Source organism: Misgurnus anguillicaudatus, unplaced genomic scaffold (assembly GCF_027580225.2).
Source record: "Misgurnus anguillicaudatus unplaced genomic scaffold, ASM2758022v2 HiC_scaffold_29, whole genome shotgun sequence".
Taxonomy (NCBI): domain Eukaryota; kingdom Metazoa; phylum Chordata; class Actinopteri; order Cypriniformes; family Cobitidae; genus Misgurnus; species Misgurnus anguillicaudatus.
In genome coordinates, this window is record NW_027395279.1 from 8631666 (window position 1) to 8651542 (window position 19877).

Genomic DNA, 19877 nt, shown 5'->3' on the forward strand with positions numbered 1-19877 from the left:
GAGAGAGAGCGAGATAGTTGTAAAATACATGATTACTGTACTTGAGTATTATTTTTGAAGACTTTTACTTTACTTGCACTGTAAAAAAATTCTGTAGAAATTACAGCTGGTTGCCGGTAACTTACTGTAGATTTAAATGTACGTTATTACTGGCAACACTTTGTTCAAAGTTAAATGAACATTAAACATTTACAAGTCTTTGTCTTTCTTTACAGAGTAAAACTAAAATAACAGCATCAAGCAAAGCATTCTGGGAAACGAAATCTAAAGCAAAAACAGAAAAAGGTTGATGATGATTTCTGGTTCCCAGAATGCTTTGCATGTGGCTTTTATTGTATAGTTTTATTCTATAAAGATAATATTTATTATTTATTTAACTTTGAACAAACTCTTGCTAGTAAATAACATACATTTCAATCTACAGTAAGTTACTGGCAACCAGCTGCCAGTAATACTGTAATTTCTATGGAATTTTTTTTACAGTGTGAGTAGGTACAATTAAAAATCAATACTTTTTTTACTGGCCCCCTCAACGTCCAGACCTCAACCCCAGATTTTCCCAACTATACAGTGGGTTTGGGGTTATATCAAAACACAACAACTCAAAAAAGCGAAAAACTCAATATCATCAGACAAGAACACGCGGGAAAAGAGCTTTAGGACAATGTGCTTTTATCTTTAACTCCGAGAAACGCTGGACATAATGAACAGCCGAGAGTCAAAAAGTACTTCTTTTTTGGAGATCTTCATTCTATTATCCCAAAACTGAATTGCGCTGATGGCCAGTTTAATTTAAATGTTATTTATTCTGCTGATGAGATTCAATTTCCATGAAATTGATCGGACGTGTTCATTGGTCCTCCTTTGGAACTGTCATCATGTGGCATCAATTACCACAATGACAAGCGAGAAAACGTGTTTCTGCTACATTCCTATAGTTCCAAACAAAAGTTTTATTTTGTGCCACCATACTTACTCGTGTAATAGTCTTTATAGGGAAAACATGGAAGTGTTCGGTGGCTTTTAAATTCATCCCTGTTTGGATCCTAAGGCATGAATGGGGCTAGGCTAAATGTTAACACATTCACAAGGCGCTGTACAAAGATTAAAAGTGCACGCATTGAAACAAGATAGGTATTTATTAATTTGTCTAAGTTGAGGTAAGAACATAAAATATTAAAAAACGGTACTGTTTTCCTTTAAATATATAGACCGTTTCAGCAGTAACAACATAAACAAGCGGCTGTCGCGGTACGCACGTAACTTCCGGTAATATCCGCTAAGAATAAATAACAACAAAGTTTTTAAACATAGTTTATTTATATAACAAGCAAAAAAACAACACATAGATTACCTAGGAAACCAAAACATTTGTTATTTTCGACGAGGCATTTGCTCAAGAGATCAGTTTAGCAACTATTCAGACCATTACAAAAAACGAAACCGGAAGTAAGGTTCGGATCCAGACGTGTATCACGTGCGTCCAATGAAACCGTCTATATGACATAATATTTTATGTAAAATTTTAAGTTTGGATTAATTGTAAATTTAAAATATTCTTTATGTCAACTACAGTTTTGAGTACTCTGAATTTATCTAAAACAAAATAAAAGTTATTTTCTTTCGCTTCCGGTTAAAATGTGAGATTCGTCCATTTACCCCATAAGGTAACTGTGCCGATTTTCACAGTAAATGTTGAAGATACAGTAAGACATTAACAAACAAACAAAATATATAGTGCAAGGACAAATAATTTCAAATCTGAGATATCAATTTTAAACCGTTTCGATATTTTATTATACAAAATCGTCATACATTTCATACTGTACATGAGAGGTACTTCCACAAATGAAACTGAGTGTAAAAGATGATAGGAGACTAAACTGTCATTATGTGAAAGACCAAACCATCTGTGAACTATTGAAATATCCAGTGCTGAAATAGACTTGACAAGCCACAGATATAAATCCATAACATATCACCTTTAAGACTGTAGAAAGTGAATTAAAGTTTAATATATAAGTTAAATAAAAATAGTAAACTAATATATTTAAGTTGAATTAACTCAAAATTTAAAGACAGTATGATCTTGCTTTTATGGTTGAAACTTTTTTTACAGTGCAGATACTGGCAAAGCCGTACACACTTTAAACATTCCTTGTTAGACTTACATTTTTAAGTTTTTATCAACTTGAAATTACAATTATTTCAACTTTATTGACTAGTGAGGAGTTTCTATAAATGATAAAAATCAAGTTGAAATAACTTAAGCTAATTTAAATTAATTTTTTTATCATTTATAAAAACTCCTCACTAGTCAAAGTCTTGATTGTAAATTCAAGTTAACTAAACTTAAAAGTTTAAGTGCAACAGGTATTTTTTACAGTGCAGTAATAAGTCACACAATGCGCCTCATTTCTGTGTAAAACGCAAACAAAAGCGCAAGAGTTTATTAATAAATTGCTCGATTATATAAGAATGCTTTTTTCCACCGGGTTTTTATCTTGTGTTTTATAAATAAGGCACAATGATTTAAGTTCAGAAAGAGATAATGGTTAAAATATGTCCTCCAGCTGTCACTGGGGCAGTGCCCTTACGAAAAATGCCAAACGTCTACATACATTTTCAAAGGGACCTTTTTAAAAGGTGTCACTGGGGCACATATTTTGACCATTCTTTCTAACAGTGTTCAAATAATGACCTGTGAAATAATATAAAATAATAAACTTTATATCGTGCATGTGTGTGTTTAAGACAATAGTGCCTGTGCTCACATATCAGATTTTAACAGTGCATTTATCTCAACAATGCCACCAAACTCACTGTTAGCTCTGTCCTTTAAAGCAGATAGACATGTGACGGACCTAGATAGATAGACATGTGACCTAGATAGACATGTGATGGACAATACAGTAGCTGACTGCCGAGGACGTTACGAGTGAGGTGATGATAAGATGAACTAAAACCACAAAGACCCTTTAAGAAAGATCAGACCATTGGAGACCAGCACCTTTATCTTTAAACAAGCCTACTTGTCAGGAACAATGAAATATTAATTCATTTCTTCAGTCGTCTCTGAGTGTGTGTGCGTCAATGTTAGTGTGTCAGTGCCACAAGATCCATTTATCCAATCCATAACATCTCCGCTTTTTAAAGCAACGTCACAGTTTATGACTTTTGAGGAGCGTCTGTAGTTTAGCGTTCTTCATACCTGTACTGACTGCTGTAGGACCTGGAGCGATCTCTCCGAGCGTGTACTGTTCAAGTTAAAGTGAAATAGCAAAGATGTTTCCATATAGCAGTGATGAAGTGTAGTTCTCTGTATGGTGAGTGTTTTTAGCAGGCGCAGCCACTGTGTTCCTGTGAGGACGCATCCTGTAGACTTGAGTCTTTGTTGTTAGATGCTGAAACCTCTCTATCCAAACTTTCATTCATCTTCTCACAGATCACGTCTACCAGGCGCTCAAAAACCTGCTTCACGTTGATGTTGTCCTTGGCGCTGGCCTCAAAAAACTGGAAACCTAAAAAATGGTAGGAAAAAATATGAAAACATATCATTAAGGTTTAACATGAATCTATCATTAAGTGATAATGTATTTATTTTAGACTACATTAAACTACGATACAAAAACTGAATGATGCTTCCCATTGCATAACTCACTGCCATAAAAGAAATAATCCAAGATTAAATTGATCTGTCTGCCTGGCTATCTGTCCGTCTATCTGCCCGCCTATCTATCCATCCATCCATCCGTCCGTCTGTCTATCTGTGTGTCTGTCCGTCCACTCATCTATCTGTCTGTCTGACACTCTGTCGGCCCATCCATCTATCTGCCCATTTATCTATCCATCAGTCTATCTCCACCTGTCTGTCTATCGCTGTTCATCTATCTGTCTGTCTATCTGTCTGTCTATCTATCCGTCTATCTATCCGTCTATCTATCCGTCCGTCCATCCATCCATCCGTCTGTCCATGTAGCTATCTGCCTGCCCATCTGTCTGTCCATCTATCTGTCTGTCCAACTGTCTGTCTGTCTGTCTGTCTGTCTATCTATCCGTCTATCTATCCGTCTGTCCATCCATCCATCCATCCGTCTGTCCATGTAGCTATCTGCCTGCCCATCTGTCTGTCCATCTATCTATCTGTCTGTCCTGTCCGCCCATCAGTCTACCCATCCATCCATCCATCCATCCATCCATTTACAGTCTATCCATCTATCTATCTATCTATCTATCTATCTATCTATCTATCTATCTATCTATCTATCTATCTATCTATCTATCTATCTATCTATCTATCTATCTATCTATCTATCTATCTATCTATCTATCTATCTATCTATCTGTCTATCCGTCTGTCTATCCGTCCGTCCATCCATCCATCCATCCATCCATCCATCCATCGGTCTGTCGGTCCATTCCCCTGTCTATCAGTCCATCTCTCCTGTCCGCCCATCTGTCTACCCATCCATCCATCCATTTACAGTATCTATCTATCTATCTATCTATCTATCTATCTATCTATCTATCTATCTATCTATCTATCTATCTATCTATCTATCTATCTATCTATCTATCTATCTATCTATCTATCTATCTGTCCGCCCATCTGTCTACCCATCCATCCATCCTTTTACAGTATCTATCTATCCATCCATCCATCCATCCATCCATCGGTCTGTCGGTCCATTCCCCCGTCTATCTGTCCATCTCTCCAGCCATCTGTCCATGTAGCTATCTGCCTGCCCATCTATCTATCTGTCTGTCCTGTCCGCCCATCTGTCTACCCATCCATCCATTCAATCCATCCATTTACAGTATCTATCTATCTATCCATCCATCCATTCATCCACCCATCTGTCTGTCCATCCATCCATCCATCTATCTATCTATCTGTCTGTCTGCCCATCTGTCTACCCATCCATCCATCCTTTTACAGTATCTATCTATCCATCCATCCATCCATCCATCGGTCTGTCGGTCCATTCCCCCGTCTATCTGTCCATCTCTCCTGTCCGCCCATCTGTCTACCCATCCATCCATCCATTTACAGTATCTATCTATCTATCTATCTATCTATCTATCTATCTATCTATCTATCTATCTATCTATCTATCTATCTATCTATCTATCTATCTATCTATCTATCTATCTATCTATCTATCTATCTATCTATCTATCTATCCATCCATCTATCTATCTATCCATCTATCTATCTATCTATCTATCTATCTATCAATCTATCCATCCATCCATCCATCCATCCATCCATCCATCTGTCTGTCCGCCCATCTGTCTACCCATCCATCCATCCATTTACAGTATCTATCTATCTATCTACAGTGGGGCAAAAAAGTATTTAGTCAACCACCAATTGTGCAAGTTCTCCCACTTAAAAAGATGAGAGAGGCCTGTAATTTTCATCATAGGTACACTTCAACTATGAGAGACAAAATGAGGAAAAAAATCCAGAAAATCACATTGTCTGATTTTTTAAGAATTTATTTGCAATTTATGGTGGAAAATAAGTATTTGGTCAATAACAAAAAAGCAAGATTTCTTTCTCTCACAGACCTGTAACTTTTTCTTTAAGAGGATCCTCTGTCCTCCACTTGTTACCTGTATTAATGGCACCTGTTTGAACTTGTTAGCAGTATAAAAGACACCTGTCCACAACCTAAAACAGTCAGAATGCAAACTCAACTATGGCCAAGACCAAAGAGCTGTCAAAGGACACCAGAAACAAAATTGTAGACCTGCACCAGGCTGGGAAGACTGAATCTGCAATAGGTAAGCAGCTTGGTGTGAAGAAATCAATTGCGAGAGCAATTATTAGAAAATGTAAGACATACAAGAACACTGATAATCTCCCTCGATCTGGGGCTCCACGCAAGATCTCACCCTGTGGGGTCAAAATGATCACAAGAATAGTGAGCAAAAATCCCAGAACCACACAGGGGGACCTAGTGAATGACATGCAGAGAGCTGGGACCAAAGTAACAAAGGCTACCATCAGTAACACACTATGCAGCCAGGGACTCAATTCCTGCAGTGCCAGATGTGTCCACCTGCTTAAGCCAGTACATGTCCGGACCCGTCTGAAGTTTGCTAGAGAGCATTTGGATGATCCAGAAGAAGATTGGGAGAATGTCATATGGTCAGATGAAACCAAAACATAACTTTTTGGTAGAAACTCAACTTCTTGTGTTTGGAGGAGAAAGATGCTGAGTTGCATCCAAAGAACACCATACCTACTGTGAAGCATGGGGGTGGAAACCTCATGCTTTGGGGCTGTTTTTCTGCAAAGGGACCAGGACGACTGATCCGAGTTAAGGAAAGAATGAATGGGTCCATGTATCGTGAGATTTTGACTCAAAACCTCCTTTCGTCAGCAAGGGCATTGAAGATGAAACGTGGCTGGGTCTTTCAGTATGGCAGTGATCCCAAACATACCGCCCGGGCAAAGAAGGAGTGGTTTCGTAAGAATAATTTCAAGGTCCTGGAGTGGCCTAGCCAGTCTCCAGATCTCAACCCCATAGAAAATCTTTGGAGGGAGTTGAAAATCTGAGTTGCCCAGCGACAGCCCTAAAACATCACTGCTCTAGAGGAGATCTGCATGGAGGAATGGGCCGAACTACCAGCAACAGTGTGTAAAAACCTTGTGGAGACTTACAGAAAACGTTTGATCTCTGTCATTGCCAACAAAGGGTATATAACAAAGTATTGACATAAACTTTTGTTATTGACCAAATACTTATTTTCCACCATAATTTACAAATAAATTCTTAAAAAAATCAGACAATGTGATTTTCTGGATTTTTTTCTCATTTTGTCTCTCATAGTTGACGTGTACCTTTGACAAAAATTACAGGCCTCTCTCATCTTTTTAAGTGTGAGAACTTGAACAATTGGTAGCTGACTAAATACTTTTTTGCCCCACTGTATCTGTCTGTCTGTCTGTCTGTCTGTCTGTCTGTCTGTCTGTCTGTCTGTCTGTCTGTCTGTCTGTCTGTCCGCCCATCTGTCTACCCATCCATCCATCCTTTTACAGTATCTATCTATCCATCCATCCATCCATCCATCCATCCATCCATCCATCGGTCTGTCGGTCCATTCCCCCGTCTATCTGTCCATCTCTCCAGCCATCTGTCCATGTAGCTATCTGCCTGCCCATCTGTCTGCCCATCTATCTATCTGTCTGTCCTGTCCGCCCATCTGTCTACCCATCCATCCATTCAATCCATCCATTTACAGTATCTATCTATCTATCCATCCATCCATTCATCCACCCATCTGTCTGTCCATCCATCCATCCATCTATCTATCTGTCTGTCCGCCCATCTGTCTACCCATCCATCCATCCTTTTACAGTATCTATCTATCCATCCATCCATCCATCCATCCATCCATCCATCCATCCATCCATCCATCCGTCTGTCAGTCCATTCCCCGTCTATCTGTCCATCTCTCCTGTCCGCCCATCTGTCTACCCATCTATCCATCCTTTTACAGTATCTATCTATCTATCTATCTATCTATCTATCTATCTATCTATCTATCTATCTATCTATCTATCTATCTATCTATCTATCTATCTATCTATCTATCTATCTATCTATCTATCCATCCATCGGTCTGTCGGTCCGTTCCCCCGTCTATCTGTCCATGTCTCTGCCCATTTATCCATCCATCCACCTACAGTATCTATCTATAGTATCCATCCATCCATCTGTCTGTCTGTCCATCTATCTATATTGTTTAGTTTGGATAAGACTGTACACATTATTGCACACGTTGGCTTATCTGCATGAACAAAGTAACGAAACAGATCTTTACATTGTTTTGCACAAAGCAATATACTTTGCACACATACTCTGGCACACTAAGTTATGATGCTTGTGCAATCAGGTTAAGTTCGAATCCAGCTTGAGACATTTCACATACCTGTTAGACTATCATTTCCACTTTTCCCCAAAAATAAATAAAGATACAGTAAAGTAGCTGTGTGCACTAACGTATACAATATTCTCACCGAGGTCATCAGCCAGCCTCTGTCCATCTTCAGTCGGTACGAGTCTGTCGTCTTCAAGGTCACATTTGTTGCCCACCAGAATTACCTGCGCGTTATCCCAAGAGTATGTCCTGATCTGGGTGGCCCTGACAGCAATGCATTAAATAAGCAAACATTAAATATACTTAACACACACATAAAAAAGAAAGAAGACATGCATGTGTAACTCACCAGTCCTGGACAGCACTGAAAGAGTCCTGGTTTGCGATGTCATACATCAGCAGGAAACCCATGGCTCCTCTGTAGTACGCTGTAGTGATGGTTCTGTAACGCTCTTGCCCGGCCGTGTCCTGAACAACATTAATGAAATCATCCCAATTATGGACATTACAACAATATACAGTGTTTAAACTTCCCCTATGAGTGGCAAGGTGTAATTATTTAAGATAACCAGCAGGTGGCACACATTGTTTTTAGTTCATTACTCAAAAACACTACTACAGTAAATGTACAATGTGTTGTGTAATGATTTCCCTGCACTTTTCTGCTTTTATTTCTTTGACATGTTCATAAGTAAATAGTCGAAAACGCTAATGCTATTAAATTTAATTATTTAAGATATTTTATAGCAGAAACTTTATTATGTTTTGAATCAAAATAATGCATTTTTTGAGACAAAAACTAGCATTATGTAATAAAGATCAAATAAGTCTACAGTCTGTTGGCCTGGGTTGGCACAGCAACTATGGGCTGCACTTGTTGGCCAATTCTATTTGCATAAGGAGCCATCCCATCATCAGAGGGAGGAGATAATGTGTTGCTTGGGTAACCGCCGGCTCACTCATGTTTACACATGTTACATTAAAGCCTGGCATGTCTGTTAGACAGCAGAGATGAGCTCCAGTACACAGACACGTAAATAAAAACATATACAAAAATAAATGTTATAAATAAAAATAAAGGTAACATTGTTATTTAATTTTATTCATTATGCAGGCAAAATGTTTGCTTGCACAAAATGAATTTAAAATTACTTTGCAACACAGTATGGAACAAGAAAGAAACAAGAGGGTAATAGTTTGTCTGGTTAGCATGGGTTAGTTACCACCTGCTGGCTTGTGCTGCCTGCAGCAACATCATTCTCTATTCACAGCCATTCAAAAGTACGTTTTGGCACAAAAAAGTCAATCTAAAAATATTTAATTTTATTAGTATATGCAGTTTTTTAAAAAAGTGCAGTTATAAAAAATTTATTTATATTTGTCCAGGCCCACACAGCAAAAATATATATATGTTCAAATATAATTTTAAATATATTTTAAAATATACAAAAATGGCCAAAAAATAAATTTGCTGAAATATATTTTGAAACATGTACAAAAATTTATTTTTCACCAATATATTTTTTGGAATTTTTGTATATTTTGAAATATATTTTAAAAATAAATATATTTTAAACCATTTATATTCACATCACATTGGAAGAAAAACTTGGCATGTTACAAACTTGTATGTAATACATAATAAAAAATAAATAAATATATTTTAAACTGCAAAAATATACTAATAATAATTTTATATTTATACATACTTTATACATTTTAATACTTTATATTTCGAATAATAATACTTTATAAATTTTAATTAAACTTTTATATTGTGGTCAGAATAAATATTTGTTTGCCATGGGTTGTAAAATTAGAAATGTATTTTTTGCCCCTGAATTTTCTCGAATTTTAGAAAAGAACCACCTTCTCCACTTTTTTTAAAAAAGCAATTGCGCAACACTCCTGATTGACAACTAGGAGGACCAATAGTCTTGATGATCCACCCGGAAATAGAAAATCCTCCGCAATATCTTTAATAAAAAGTTTTAAACTAATATTTTCAAATTCAAAAATATATTTTATTAAGATATACTTTTTACATAATGTATTTAGCATATATTTAAAAAAAATAATTTGGCCAAATAAATTTATTTTTTTGCCGTATGAGGGGTTTTCTTCCATCTTGCTTTTACAGATTCTTGGCAGAAAATAAAACTTTTGTTCATACCTAGTTAGTTTAGATATGGAAAATAATAATAATCTCACAATGTATAAAAATGTAAAATCTAAATGAAATATAACAAACATTGAGATTGTTGAAGAAAGCCCCACAAAGCTCAGGTTATGAAAGCAAGGTCTGGGGTTTGACAAACAGCCAAACGCTGATGTACGCAGAAGTCCTACGTGGCCAGAGGAGCTTTTAACCGCTCTGATCGGAGTACTGGCAGGATCTAACACACAAACAATAAACCTTTCTGACCCTGGATCAGAGCCACATCTCACATTAAGACATCCGTTTCACATCTACAGAACTCTAAAAGCCATTTAATAGTTGAGTGGCACATGCAAAAGCAATCACATACTGTAATACAGCACTACTCTTATTAGTTCAGCAATATACACTATTGGGCTGTGTGTTATGCAAAGTGCACCAAGCATTGCAAACCACTCAGAATGAAATCCCTTGATCCAGAAATTTGATGTGCTTCATTTCTTAATATGTAAAGATTGTGAATGCTTAACCCCAGAAAACTTTGTAGTGTATAATCCAACACTGAATTGACTCAGCTGTCAACAAACCAACACTACATGGGTGTTGGGTGATAATTATGGTGTTAGTCATGTAACTCAGGTTAAGACTTCAAGTCTAAAGCTTGCATATAAACAAAGCTAATACGAGCATTAAGGATCTCAGAGCTAGTGTTTGCTCATAACAAGCCAAATGTAATGAAATTACAACACCAAGCTTTATCCTTTAAGCCATTCAGTAAATAATGAACAATGCATCCCTTCTTTTGAATATCTTACTCATAATATCTAACATCAGGCCGTCACACCTTTTAACAAATGAATTTCAAAGACATTTCCAGTTTTGATTATAGAAAGGATCAAATATTTCGGCATACCTAGAAAAACCTAATACACATTTCATTGCCACCTGCATGGACAGGTAAAAACTGGATGTAAAAAAACATTGCAAAAGTTAAACGCAATTAGACTGAGTTATTGTGAATATTAAAATGAACAGGTTTGAGTAACAAAAGGCATCTTTCTTTGTTGATGTTTTCCAGACAGGGTTTAAATTAATCCAGGACTAGGCCTTAGTTATATTAGGACATTTAAGTAGTTTTTACAAACATACCTTGCAAAACAAACAATACTGGTGTGCATCTTGAGACAAAACAATAGCACTGATATATGTTACGATATGTAATGCATTTTATTCTGGGACTACAGCCATTCATTCATCAGATCATTCACTACAAAAACGCAACAGCACAAAACAGTGGGGTCCATTCATTGCGAATACATAATGGCTATCCCAGCTCAATTTGCCCAAATGAGTCAACCAAACAATGGTAAGCCAGACAGCAGACGACTCTGGGCCGGATGCACACCGGATCTACACCGGAGTTGCTAACTTCGGCGCGGATCTGGCACGAAGTTGTCTGCTGTCTGGTACTGCTATTGCTTATAGACTTCAAATGAGCATATATATAGCCAGTGTTCGAATTATGTCAAAGATTATGGGGTCCTTAAGCTATGCCCTTCCACCATTATAGGGTCGCAGAAGTAAGATGTGATCCTAGATCAGGGATGGGCAACTTCGGTCCTGGAGGGCCGGTGTCCTGCAGAGTTTAGCTCCAACCATAATTAAACACACCTGAAGCAGCCAGTTAAGGTCTTACTAGGCATACTAGAAACTTTTAGGCAGGTGTGCTGAGGCAAGTTGGAGCTAAACTCTGCAGGACACCGGCCCTCCAGGACCGAAGTTGCCCATCCCTGTCCTAGATCAACATTTTTTATTGTTCCTTAGTCAACGTTTTAATCAAAGAAACTCCAAATTACCCTTAACTTAAACCCTAACCATTTTACCCCTCAAATTAGCGTGAAATAATAGTTAGAGATTTTTTTTTAAGCCCCTAACCCTAATGCTGCGTTCACACCAGCCGTGGTAGAGGCGTCAAGCGATTTCAATGTAAAGTCAATGTGAAGACGCATTTACGTGTGTCTGGAGGTCTCGCGACGCAAATAAGGCGTTTAGCGTGGCACGGTAGACTCGATTCCGCCTCATTCGTGCGTCTAGAATGGCGCAAATTGAGCGTTGCCGCGGTAAACGCGCAAGTTGAAAAATGTGAACTTTGCCGGAAAAACACACCACGCTAACCAATCAGGAGCTTGCTCTAGTAGTGAGGTGATTACAGGAAGTGAGCAGTCTCACAGAAGCCCCTCCCATGACGCGAATTTCCGCATTAATGTCTCGATGACTAGAATTTCATGCGCGGCTTTCACACGCAAATAAAGCAAGTAAACTCACATTTTTCAAGCAGCAAACTAGGCACGGTAGACCTGATTTTGACACCTCAAACACGGCTGGTGTGAACCCACGGTAAAGATTACTAAAAATAATAACTAAAGCTTCTTACAGTCAACGAGGTGAAAATCATCAACATGCAAAGACATTGACTAGTCTATCAATTCCACCTCCTCAAAAAAAAAACATGAGGCTCACTTAAAGGGATTTTTTTTTTTTTGAAGATATTACGAAGCAGTCGAAAATAGTCCCCATAGTAACTTTCAAAAGCAGGGGACTATTTTCGGGCATTGCGTAATATCATTGCGCCTTCTGCAGCCATGTTAAAGCAGCAAAGTCCTTGATTATTACGCCAGAATGAGAGTACAGTTCCTAGTCATATCTGCTTAGAAAATCACAACTTTTAATTTGCTGTCGGTCTTAGCACACGATGTAACTACAGAAGAGTCAAGTTTTAAATAGGAAAAATATTAAAACTCTTTGAGGTTTTTTTGAGCACGATGCTAAACGGTCTAATCAGATTCAATGAATTACGCTAAGCTATGCTAAAAGTGCTAGCGCCAGACCCGGAGATCAGCTGAATGGATTCCAATACGGTAAAAATCACATGTTTAACTCTAGTGGAGCTGGAAAATGAGCATATTTTCAAAAAAAGTGGAGAGTCCCGTTAAGAGTTTATTTCAGACAGAAATCTTTTGGATTAGTTTATTGCGAAATTGGGAAAAATAAATGGACAGTATTGCTTTGGCAGCGCAGCACGACAATTTTAATTTCATGTAGTATTTTCATTTTAATAAATATCAGGAGATCCCCCTAATTTATATGTTTGTGCTTTATAGAGGGTTCCACAATGCTCATAGGAGGTCCGGGACCACCTCAGCCCTCCCCAATTTGAACACTGTATATAGCCATACATACCCAGATTTGAAGCTTGATCCTCTTGTTGTTGCGAAAAACTGTTTTAACTTTAAAGTCGATGCCCACTGTGCTGACGAAGGCCGAGGTGAACGTATCGTCCGCGTAGCGAAACAGAAAGCTGGTTTTACCGACACTGCTGTTGCCGATGATGAGGAGTTTGAACATGTAGTCGAAGTTTTGGTCGGCCGCGTCTTTCTGTGACGGCTGCAAACGCGAGTCGGTCACTGTCGCCATCTGGAAGAAAGAGCAGAAGTATGAATACAAAATAAATCAGCCAGTTGACACATTACATATTTTCCGTATTTAGATTTTCAAAATATAATAAAGTCACATTTCTTTCAACTTGAAAATTATTTCTACTGAGAAATACAATGAAAAGAGGAACGAAAGTCCTGTGCACTGCCGTCACTTGCGAAACCTTTAAATTTCAGTCCATTTGCGCAGAGATTCACCATACAACAGAAGCAGGGTTACATGGTTGCAGACCATGTTTTTTGTTTTTGTTAAATAGATATCCGATTACCCTCGGAGCAAAATCTTCGAGACCTGTCATCTTCACAGAGAGAAGAAGCCGAACTATCAGGTAAACTCAGGGGAACGGAAATAAAACCTCTCCACTGGCCGACTGATCTATCAGACCCGCATGCCCTGCAGCTGTCTTCTGATGGAGACAATCTCCATAGAGACGAGGCCATGAACAAAGCGTGCAGACCCATTAAAAAGGCCATAAGCACGACTCCTCTCCAGTGGTGGAGATCTTACAACAAAGAGGCTGACTGCCTACAGCAGCTATTGTCTAAAGTACACAAGTGCACTTGTTTCAATAGCATCTCTTTGAACTCACTCTTGCAACAGTCATTTAGAAGGGGAAGTTTGAAATTGGTGGGGGGCGGTACAGGTTAGGATGATGGCAATGAAGTACTGTGATGTGTACCCTTTACACACTGAGAGACGCTTATTTCATAATGTGATTGGGTTAAGTACAGTCTGCTTTCTCTGAGCGCTTTCGTTGTTTTTGTAACTGTTGAAGGGTTGCAAAATAGTTGGGTATGAAACACTTGTTTTGAAATAACGATCTTAAGAAGATAATTGCATGACATGAATAGATCACCCAAAATGAAACTCCACATCGCTAATACCCTAAACCACTTCTTAAGTCCCTGAAAAGTTGTCACACGTTGAGCATCGGGAGGATTCACAAAACTGATGGAATAATTTAAGTCAAATACATTAAGAGAAATTGACTTATAGTTCTCAAAAAAACAACACGGATCAGATGTGTGTCCTGATGAAATCACAAAACTACTTCAGTGAAACACATCTGGCAAAGCAGATATACCCATTCATTTTAAAGCGTGATTTAATGACTTTATAGCAAAAAGCACTCAGCACGAATCTGTATCCATTAGCAAGACCAAACGGGTCTCAACCGAGGAGCTTCGAGGATCATCCTGCAGGAGAACGAAATCAATAACTGTATTGGGACTGTACAGGACCCTTCACCCCCATTAACCTTTCAGGTTTTTGCATAGAATCAGATGTGGGCATACAATAAAACTTCTCAACCAAACATGCATGATGGTTTTATTGCAAGCAACAATAATGGTTTACATACCAAACAATACATTTACATTATTAATTTAGCAGACGTTTTTAAGTGACATACAAATGAGAGAGCATATAACTATAGTTATAGCTACGAAAAGAAAAAAACTTTTTTATATACGTTATTAGTCAGGTTAAAGGGATAGTTCACCCAAAAATGAAAATTATGTCATCATTTACTCACCCTCATGTTGTTTTAGACCTGTATGAATTAATTTTTTTCTGATGAACACAAAAGAAGAAATTTTTATAATTTTGAACAGCTGGTGGAAACCATTGACTTCCATAGTAGGATAAAGAAAAAGTATTAAAGTAGGGGGAACCGGGGCGAAAGTAACGCGGGGCGAAACGAAGCGATTTTCTCTGAGCCCTGATAACATTTGCATTCCAAACTATGACTGCATCTTTACCACGCAACCCTTGAAAGAGCTGACAAATATCGCATTATTTTCTAACCGTTTTGCGTGTGTAGGTCCGAAAAGCTGTTTTTTTTACCATAAGTAAATTCCTAAAGCGCTCATATTTTTTCTGTTGTGTTTCTGGTTTCATGTACTGATCAATCTACAGGTTATTTAGTGCTGTAAAGGGCGATTTATAGTCGTGCGTAGGTCCTACACCATAGCTACGGCGTAGCCTGTGCGTAGCTCTGCGTAGCCTGACGCGCACCTCACAAAATTTCTAACAGCGCGTCGGCTCTACGCGGACCGCAAGCGCTGTGATTGGTCCACCAGAACCCCTCCCGTCAGGTAAAAAAACTGCGTCATAGGTATTTCCGTTTGTGACGGTGAAAACAAAGATGAGCCAAGTTGAGGAGTGATTTAACTCAAACTGCATCAAAAGTAGCTGTTTATTTACTTCCATCATTGCTGGTCTTCTCAAATTATACACAATAAGTTGCTGTTTCTTCTTCGTTTGTGGGTTTACTTGCTAAGCCTCTTCTTCTTTCACGTTTGTGCTGCTACTGTAGATACTGCCTACCAGCGGTCGCGCGTGTGTTTGCACGTCGACGCGGACGACGACGCAAAAGTATAAATGAAAACTGAAGCGGAACCCACGCCGTCGCTGCTACGCCGTAGGACCTACGCACGACTATAACAAGCCCTTAACACCTCCTAAAGTTTGACTTCTCGGAAGTTTCAAAATAAAAGTAAATCGGGTTTAAATGTCAGGAATTCCTGTCGGGACGAAAGTAACGCTTGTTACTTTTGTCCTGCTGCTAATACTCAGTCCTTCCAGAAAAACGCGGAGTTTTTTTGTGATTGTTGCGGGCAAAAATCCTCGATTTTGCGGCACAATTTCTTAAAAAATGCGATGGAATATGCGGGATATTTATGCAATTTATGAGATGGAATTGCGGGAATTTGCGAAAATTGCGGAACTTGCGAAAACTGCCGAAATTTGCGAAAGCTGCAATGATGTTCACGTCACATAATCATGTCACTTCATAACGTTCCCATGGCAACAGAGGACACGGCTGCGCTTTTGGGAAGTAAATGCAACATTTTTCAACTTTCTGCTAATATATATGTGACTTTTTGCTACGAAAATGCGGGGATCATGAAATCAGGCAAGCCCCGCATATTTTGCGCGCGGAAATCTGTAATTAATGCAGCGAAAGTGCATCGTATTTGGAAAAAATGCACCCCTGCATAAATATGCAGACTTTGGCTGATTATGCAATAAATCGTGCGATCGCACAATCGCGTTTTTCTGGAGGGACTGAATACTGTTGCATTAAGTGTGAAATTTATATTATTCTAATTTAATTTCATTTTATAGTGTTTAACTGTTAAAAAAACATTCAACAATTCAAGTTTGCACTGTCGGGTTGCTTTTGAAACATTTGATGAAACTGAAATTTAAAATGAAAATGTGATTTTAATTATTTTTTGCAAAGATAAATGACAAAATATGTTTGCAGTTACATATTAACGAGGTCATTGTCATGTTTATTTAATCATAACAAGCGTAAAAAAAAACTCTCTTGTTCTGTTATGTTACTTTTGACCCACCTGTGTGTTACTTTCGTCCCTGCTGACAAGGTGAAATTATACTGAAGTCGTTTTACATTTGTTTAAAATTCCACCTGGTATTGATAGACCACACTTGTGAGTTATTGACCACAGCAAAAATATATCTCTGTCTAAAACATTATCTTTTAAAATTAAAGGCGGGGTGCTTGATTAAAAAAAAACTTAGAAAAGGAAGTCGGGTCGAGTACCAAAACACACTTGTAGCCAATCAGCAGTAAGGGGCGTGTCTACTTACCACATTGTTGCCTGGGTTGCGTATATGTGGGACGGGTCTATCAAAAGAAGGTCCAGAGTCTATTGGGGTAGGGGCGTGTTTGTTTAGGTGATCTTAAATATCAACACTGGCTTTAAAAGATCATGCACCCCGCCTTTAAGTTTTTCTGAAAAATTGTACTTTCGCCCATGATCTTCACTATTGTGATAAATGATAATGAAGATATCTTAATAAAATATGGTAAGCACACAGTAGACGTTCCCATTGAATTCCATAATATTTGTTTTTCCTACTATGGAAGTCAATGGTTACAATCACCTGTGTGCTTAGCATCATTTATCAAAATATCTTCTTTTGTGTTCATTAGAAAAAAAATTATACAGGTTTAGAACAACATGAGGATGAGGAAATGATGACAGAATTTTTCATTTTTGGGTGAATTGTCCCTTTAAAGGCAATAATTGTAAAATAATACAAACTTTACAGCTCAACTAACATGTTTTTTGTGCATAAAGTTAATAAAGTTGTTAGTGCTGGCTGGTATGTTGAGTTTTGGTAGTATATCAGTATTTTTTCAGGCAGGCTGAGACAAAACCGCCTGTATTGGTATGGTCTGATATGACCTTCCCTTACGAAAATAAACAATGGTTTCACATGGGTACTGTAGTAAAATCATGGTTTTGCTAATAGTTTTACCACAAAAAAACATGCTTATTTTTGTAAGGGCTCTTTCTTTGCAAAAGCTTTGCCAGAAATCTGTCAGACGTATCTGATCATTTTGTATGTTGTGCAGATGTATTTTTTCAAACAGGGAGGAACCCCCTGGATTTTATTTTCACCATAAACTGTTTTAATAAAGGTGAATGTGACATCTTACATGAGTTGCACAAACATTTTTTCCACTAAGATATTTATAGTATATTGCCATAGATTACATAATATCATAATACAATGCACATTTATCCCTGCAGAATGTATTGCATTGCATTAAATCTGGAAGTTTGATTTACTATAAGATGCAGTTGTTACGTTTGTTGCATGGTGTTGGTTGGACTCGAGGGCCTCCATGACCAAACTTTCATTCATCTGACATCACTGTATTATATATTCGTGCCTGAGGGCCAAATGCTGTTTTAAGGGACAGTGTCTCTTGTTACCATGGTACTCATCTGTCTCTATTGATCGCCTGGCAGATGTCCAGCTGAACAGAGACCGGACGCACATTTTGTGTTTATCAATTTACATTGACAATCAAACTACACCGTTACATTCGTCGTAACAAATGCAATTGCTCTCGTCAAACTACATCAAAGGCTTAAACCAAACAAACAGAAGGAAATAAGAAAAAGTCAGCGTTGAGTCCATACGGAAGTTTTGAAGGAACCCCAACTTTCCTTTCAACTCAAAGCTGGACAAAAGCTATACGCTGTGTACTCTCTCTGTTCAAGTGTACATCTAAACACCTTTTACAATTACGAAGACAAACATTAAATATAACAACAAGTAGCCTACACATTATGGATGACTGCGTATTTTTACCCAGAGATGAAAAGACAATTATTTTGGATGTAACAAAATTGTCCGATAACTGAATGCAGTTCTTACCTTAGCACGCGCACCCAGTGTTTTATTGTGGGGTTTACCTAAGCGCAACACGAGTGAAACAAACTCACCGTGTGTCTGTGCTCCCGGATCTGTGGTGGGAGGGGGATGAGAGAGAGAGAGAGAGAGAGAGAGAGAGAGAGAGAGAGAGAGAGAGAGAGATCTGAGCGGTTCTCAGCTCCGCGCGCTAGCGCACACTGTAATGTAAACCTTTCAAGTCCGTAAATGTGTTTGTCACACCACTGAAAAGTATGTTATTGACCACACAGCTAAATGTGAATGAAAAAAAAAACACCAAGTAACGTTAAATAAAATAAGTTAGCAACATCTTGGAAAAATAGGCAGGATTCTCTGCTCTCAAACGCTGGGGGCGTGCCCGCTGGACACGATGTAACCACGTCCACTACGGAAAACCGCAAATACCGCTACAACCTCCCTTGCATTGCGATTGTGATAGGGGCGGGGACATGCTCAGTGGCTCCAATGCCACATAGAGACAGAGCGCAGTTATGCAAATTTGAAAACCACGCCCACCGGGGGGAACGCAATCCAACCGTCTCCATTAACTTTGTATTGCGAGAAGCCGCCTCCTTGTCATTTCTGGCTTATAACAAAAAACTGAATAATGCCTAAAAGCTGCTGTGTGACAATATGTACAGCTAACAAGCCAAAATAACCCAGAAATAAGTTTTTATAAGCTGTCGAGCCGTAAAATCCAGCCTGTAAGGAGAATAAAGTGGATCGCCGACTACGTTTCCCCCTAGTGGACGCGGTTTTACTAATAGGAGTACTATGAAAAGTTGCCTGTATCCATTTCTGTGTCTTTAAACACTCGTTTTTTGGGGTCGACGCTGCTTATAAAAACTTATTTACAGATTAAACTTAAAAACAGAATAATACCTAAAAGCTGCTGTGTGACAAGGTGTACATCTAACAAGCCAAAAAAAAAAATACGTTTTTATAAGCTGTCGACTTCAAAAAACGAGCGTTTAAAGACAGAAATGGAAACGGGCAACTTTTCATAGTACTCCTATTAGTAAAACTGCGACCAATAGGGGGAAACGTAGTCGGCGATCCACTTTATTCTCCTTAAAGGCTGAGTTTTACGGCTCGACAGCTTATAAAAACTTAT

General features: G+C 38.3%; 1 protein-coding gene across 2 annotated transcripts; it reads right to left on the reverse strand.

Moving 5' to 3' along the window:
• Positions 1-1769: 1769 nt before the first annotated feature.
• On the reverse strand, positions 1770-18911 carry LOC141362796 (ras-related protein Rab-3D-like). Of its 2 annotated transcripts, none has more exons than XM_073865043.1 (5): positions 18817-18911; positions 13292-13525; positions 8243-8361; positions 8033-8157; positions 1770-3521 (listed from the first exon to the last, which is right to left on the reverse strand). In XM_073865043.1, the coding sequence occupies exons 2-5, from the start codon at positions 13523-13525 to the stop codon at positions 3337-3339; spliced, it is 663 nt and encodes a 220-aa protein (XP_073721144.1). In that variant the 5' UTR covers positions 18817-18911; the 3' UTR covers positions 1770-3336. The 2 variants fall into 2 exon arrangements, with proteins under 2 accessions (XP_073721144.1, XP_073721143.1); XM_073865042.1 differs by having other exon boundaries at positions 18749-18822.
• Positions 18912-19877: the final 966 nt, after the last annotated feature.